Raw genomic sequence first — 6,013 nt, forward strand, 5'->3', positions numbered from 1 at the left:
AGAAATTTATTGCAGTTTTATATATTTTGTTAATCTTTTTAATATTTAATTATAATCAGTCTCTAGGTATACAACCATCTATTCATTTAGGGTTATCATTCTATTGGTATGAATCCAAACCGAAATTTTTGTTTTTAGCTGTTAAAAAATGTGGTTCAAGTTGGTTTTTCAGAAAATAAGAGCATATTGGCTCGTATATGTTTGTTTATTTTTTTTTTGTCACAAGTATATATATATATATATATATATATATATATATTTGGCTACTCCATGCTTTTTGATTAGAAAACTAATTGTATTATAGAAAACAATATGGATTTCTATTTTTCTATTTTTTTAATAAAATATCTGATTATGAAATATCAAGGTAAAAATAAAAATAAAATATCACAGTTCGTTCTATTATATTTTCTATAGTTGGGAATATTCAGTTTATTGGGAGATGGAAAACTGGTGATCAATAGAAAGATTGACGGTTGAGATGATTGTCCAATAAACTATCTTGACGACAAAGACTTATCTACAACTTCATATAGGTTAATGGAATTTGTATATTTAGTTCTAGTCATAATACACTCAAATTAAAATCTTAACAACAAAAGATATTGAATATAAAATATTATAAAAGTTTGAAAAGGTTTTGGATTCTGACTGCCAAAAAAAGAGAGGAGCAGTTGAGAGCAATGAACCCGGCCGTCCTTGGCCGACCATCTTCCTTAGACGCGCACATTGTGATGCTACATCATACACCTAAATATTATTGTTCCCCACTAATGTTTATATATTATTTATTTATGTGTGACTCGGGATAATTAACCAGCAACTTACGCGGAGAAAAATAAGTAATAAGTACATTCAATATTGGATTAACCATGTATATATAATCTATTATAATTGCCAAAATGTTTAATTACTATAGGTTGTTTTATATAAAAATATGTTTCATCTATAAAACGATAGTTGTTTGTATTATATATACATTTACAATACTGCCTTTATGAAAATAGATGTATTCTTTTTTATACGAATATATAACTGAATTTTGATTCAAATTAATAAAATGTGTGATAATTTTCTGTTTAGTTATATTTAAATTTGAGAGGATTGGTAATTTTCTTACTGATTGACTGAATAGTAATATTTATATTCATTTTTATGAAGTAAAAATTTATTTTAGAAATAGAAATATGTTTGAGTTATGCTACAAAAGATTAAAATAATTAATAAAAATGAATTTAAACAAATCATTATGTCATTTTAAGAATGGTACTCTATTAATATTTTTAAAAGTTAATTTATTATATGATTATTAAAGAAATTTATAGAGTCTTATATAATGTATTCATAATTTTATCATTTAAAACAAAACAAATAAAATTAATTTTAATAAATAAATTTAATTAAATAATTTTTGTAATAAATATTTTACTAAAATGAGTTTCTCCGCGATATCGCGGGGGCTCCATACCTAGTGTTTAATAAAACAAAAATGAAAAATAAAAGAAAATGTGCTACTGGCGCTTTGAACTCGTGATGCATGAGAGTTTACTAACACTCCTAACACCACTAGACCAAAGAAACTTTTAAAAAAATAGAGCCGAATTTTGTATATAATATATACGGCCGCAAGCTGATGCTTCATTAGCTTGGCCTGTCGGCCGGCTCTGTCGGTAAGAGAAAATCTGTCGGTAAGAGAAAGGTGAAAGCAGATCCAATTGGAGCTACACGGATAAATAAAAACCTAATTTCAGTGACTAAAGACGCCTAACACGTGAACTTGTAAAGACAAGCAAAACGAATCCAACGATCTAATTGTAAGTCTTAGAGCGACATTAATTATAACCACATGTGCTACACCCTAAGTTCTAAACTGAGGATTCTCAAAACAACATTCACATCGAGAGAAGGAACCATCAATTAATTGCTTAAGTTTTCGGTTTATATGATACCAGTTGATGTAGATCTTAACAAGTTTGGGTTACCTTCAAATCAAATTTGTCTAGTTTGAGACGCATATTAGTGTAAGAGAAATTGAAGTCATAAATGACACAAATACTCCAAAAAAAATTTAGACATCCGTTGGACATGTTATCTATGAGGTAGTTAAAAACAAAACCACTTTGTCATTCGATGAGACAACATCTAGTATGTAAATATTTGCTTCCGGTCATTTGCTGAGGAAAATCCAAAATTTGATATAAATTCTAGAACCATTCTAATATCTATATACTTCTTAATATTATCAAAGATAATATGTGAATATTTATATATTACTATTATGGTTATGTTTTTTAGGTTTAATTAATTAGCTGCAGTTTTGAATATTATAAATAGATTTTCTCTTCTTTAGTATTGATTTCACTTTTTGGAATAGTGGAGTTGAAAATTCTACAATAAAAATAAAGCATTCTACCGACGTCAAAAAAAAGAATCATTCCAAAATAGAAACTTGTATTTTTTTGGTGTGAAAACACTAAGCAAGTTGATGTTTACTCTGCAACTACAGGTCTATCTCTTTGGTTTTAAGCGTTGACGTGGACTTGAAAGAAAGTAAGAAACTGTATTGTCTTACAAAACAGAGCACTCTTGATTGGCTTCAAATTCATCAAGACCACCAATTAATAAATAAATAAACGAAGCACAAAGGCATTAATTAATGGAGAAGTGTTGGGAAATGTCTGCTTATGGTTTCCTCTTCCTTCTCACCTTCCTTACCAGCCTGAGACCTTCTATACAGCAACCTAGACCTGAGTACGTCGGTTATAAATGCTCTGCAGATACATCTAGTTACCTCGAAAACAGCACATACTCTTCCAATCTCACCAAGCTTTTGTCCTCTCTTTCTTCGGAAGAGAATGATTACTTCTTCTCCATTGGATTCCAAAGCCTTACAGTGGGAGAGAAACCGGACTATGTTTTCGGACTTTACCTCTGCCGTGGAGACTTGTCGCTGGAAGTTTGCCGTGACTGCGTCAATATCGCCGTCAAGGACATTCGGAATCAGTGCTCAAATGGGAAGGAAGCTTCGATTTATTACGACGAATGCACACTTCGATACGCTGACCGTAATATTCTCTTGGATCCTGTACCCAAATATGGACAGCTGATGAGAAACCAACAAACTGTTCCGGCAAACCAATCAGATCGGTTCAGTGAAGTAGTCCTCTCTTTGATGAACGAAGCTGCAAAGGAGGCTGCTGTTAGTCGAAGAAAGTTTGCCTTCAAGAAAGCAAATTACACATCGTCCCAAACCGTTTATGTAATGGTACAGTGCACGCCTGGTATATCAAGGGAGAACTGCTCAAGATGTCTGCAACAAACAATCAAGATATTGCCACGTGATACAATCGGAGCAAGACTTCTTTGGCCAAGTTGTAATATAAGGTACGAGCCTAACCTTTTCTACAATGAAACCGTCAATCAAGCTTCTCCTCCTCCTCCTACTCATCGGCAGCCTGGTAAGAGCTCTCCATATCTCTCTGTAAATGTTTTTTGGGTTGAGAAATTCAAGATTCTATAAATTGTGTTATGTCTGATTCAAGACTTAATGCAGGAAAAGGAAAAAAATCGATAGTGATAATCATAGCGATAGTTGTGCTGTTAGCCCTTTCTGCTATGCTTTTCATAGCTTGTTATTGTTTCCGTGCAAAGAGAGCCAAGAAAACTTATGAGACAGCAGCTGCACATGATGGTAATATACTAGTTTTGCTACTTAATAGTTTGCTGGAGCTTAATTCTTAAACATTTGAAATTGCAGTTGGAGATGATATTGCAACAGCAGGCTCATTGCAGTTTGATTTTAAAGTGATTGAAGCTGCAACTGATAAGTTTTCTGAAAGTAACAAACTCGGTCAAGGTGGATTCGGAGAAGTTTACAAGGTATATCTATTTACCAATTCACTAACCGTCCTGATTAGTTCCATAACAAATCCAAACAATGTAATGGATTGTAATCATAATCTGTGTAGGGCACATTTCCTAATGGGTTACAAGTTGCAGTGAAGAGACTATCGAAAACATCAGGACAAGGTGAAAAAGAGTTTAAGAATGAGGTTATTGTTGTGGCAAAGCTTCAACACAAAAACCTTGTCAGGCTTCTCGGCTTTTGTTTGGAGAGAGAAGAGAAAATACTTGTCTACGAGTTTGTGCCTAACAAAAGCCTTGATTACTTTCTCTTTGGTAAATAAATACAATAATTTATCCCAAAACTGTTCATGATTACAACCCTTTTCTTGAGACCAGTGTTCTTTAACGTTGTGAATGCGGATGGTGCATGCAGACTCGACAATGAAAAACCAGCTTGATTGGACAAGAAGGTACAAGATCATTAGAGGAATTGCTAGAGGGATTCTATATCTTCATCAAGATTCACGGCTCACAATCATACATCGTGACCTCAAAGCAGGTAACATCCTCTTGGATGATGATATGAACCCAAAAGTTGCAGATTTTGGAATGGCACGGATTTTTAAAATGGACCAAACGGAAGCTAATACGAGAAGAGTAGTTGGAACCTAGTAAGTTTTGCGTTTCCTCATTCATTGCCTCTAGACTGTAATATGCTTCTATTAACTTAACACGTAATATTATTGCAGTGGATATATGTCTCCGGAATATGCCATGTATGGCAAATTCTCCATGAAATCAGATGTGTACAGCTTTGGGATCTTAGTTCTTGAAATTATAAGCGGCAAGAAAAACATCGGTTCCTATCAAATGGATAGTAGCGAGGGCAATTTGGTTACATATGTAAGTATACACCCTTTAACTTTTTTGGTCATTCTTGTGAGTGTATACAAAGTTATTTAAACTTTCAAAATCCCCTGTTTTATATGAAAATGACCAAGGTTTTGATGAACTCTTAAAATGTTTGACAGGCTTGGAGAGTATGGAACAATGAGTCACCAATGGAGGTCGTGGATCCATCCTTTCAAGACAGCTATCAAATAAACGAAATTACCAGATGCATCCATATCGCTTTACTATGTGTTCAGGAAGAAGCTGAAGATCGTCCAACCATGTCAACGGTCGTCCAGATGCTCACTACTAGCTCAATCGCTCTGGCTGCTCCTCGACCACCTGGATGTTTCTTTCAGACTAAGCATGAAAAATCTGGTCCATCGATGGGTTCGTCTGCTCTGTGTTCCGTCGATGATGCTTCGATTACTCATGTAACTCCTCGCTGAAGACGACGAAACGTTTCACGGAAATTATTAAGCAACAACAGTGAAACAAGATTTTTCTTAATTAGCCTTCTTCCATTATTTTTAATTTTACATTAGTGCCCTTCAAGCAAGTGTAAGATACTTATTTACTACAATATGGGGGCAAAAGAGTGAAGAGACAGTGGCCTAATTGTTGATTCTTGGCACTAGGTTTGTTTTGTTGGAACAGAGATTTGTTAGGTCAGTACGATATTGTGTAGAATTTTGTGAGGAAAATACTCAAAACAGAGAGATGAGAATGATGTAAGTAAGCATGTGTGAGTTCCATGTTTCCCAAAATGACTCTAAAAGTCTAATACACACAGTTATAAAGTTAACAAGGTAAAAAAACTTAAAAAGTACTAAAATAGGAAGTCAACGACTATCTTTAGAAGTCAACCTTCCAATTAAGAGTGTTGATTGGTTTTGAAGCAGTGAAAGCTCTAACTGAATCAGCTAGGGTTGTGAAATTACTGTTTTAACTTATAACTGTCCATTTATTACTTGTCTGGTAAGGAAGTAAAACAATTGTTGTCTTAATCACCAAAAGTCTCCGCGCCTAGCAAAATAATCTTGAACCTATCCAATATTCAACTCCAATATGTTTTATCTTTTTCGGAAATAGATTGATAGAGAATAATAACTTTATATTAATAATTGATTCATTGTTCTTCATTGAAATAACAATACAAGTTGATGTTACTCGTCTAGTTGACTCTGACTTACAAGAAAATTGCATTATTTTACAAAACCAAAATTTGACTGGCTGTTGGTTGGTTTCACATGTATTCATTAGTACTCTCATACAC

The 6,013-nt window shown here is 33.6% G+C and overlaps 1 protein-coding gene across 3 annotated transcripts; it reads left to right on the plus strand.

Annotated features, from left to right (window-relative positions):
* On the plus strand, positions 2,597-5,542 carry LOC104731176 (cysteine-rich receptor-like protein kinase 5). Of its 3 annotated transcripts, none has more exons than XM_019234265.1 (7): positions 2,597-3,458; positions 3,512-3,691; positions 3,758-3,879; positions 3,969-4,179; positions 4,280-4,517; positions 4,596-4,749; positions 4,878-5,542. In XM_019234265.1, the coding sequence occupies exons 1-7, from the start codon at positions 2,657-2,659 to the stop codon at positions 5,184-5,186; spliced, it is 2,016 nt and encodes a 671-aa protein (XP_019089810.1). In that variant the 5' UTR covers positions 2,597-2,656; the 3' UTR covers positions 5,187-5,542. The 3 variants fall into 3 exon arrangements, with proteins under 3 accessions (XP_019089810.1, XP_010448769.1, XP_010448770.1); XM_010450467.2 differs by having other exon boundaries at positions 2,598-3,458; positions 3,554-3,691; XM_010450468.2 differs by lacking the exon at positions 3,512-3,691 and having other exon boundaries at positions 2,598-3,458.

The sequence above is a fragment of the Camelina sativa genome, chromosome 12, assembly GCF_000633955.1.
Source record: "Camelina sativa cultivar DH55 chromosome 12, Cs, whole genome shotgun sequence".
NCBI lineage: Eukaryota > Viridiplantae > Streptophyta > Magnoliopsida > Brassicales > Brassicaceae > Camelina > Camelina sativa.

Bases quoted from the DNA above. Each gene is read 5' to 3' on its own strand.
- LOC104731176 (XM_019234265.1), top strand. From the start codon at position 2,657: ATGGAGAAGTGTTGGGAAATGTCTGCTTATGGTTTCCTCTTCCTTCTC. The intron at 4,518-4,595 runs GTAAGTTTTGCG...ATATTATTGCAG, and splicing joins AGAAGAGTAGTTGGAACCTA to TGGATATATGTCTCCGGAAT. The intron at 4,750-4,877 runs GTAAGTATACAC...AATGTTTGACAG, and splicing joins AGGGCAATTTGGTTACATAT to GCTTGGAGAGTATGGAACAA.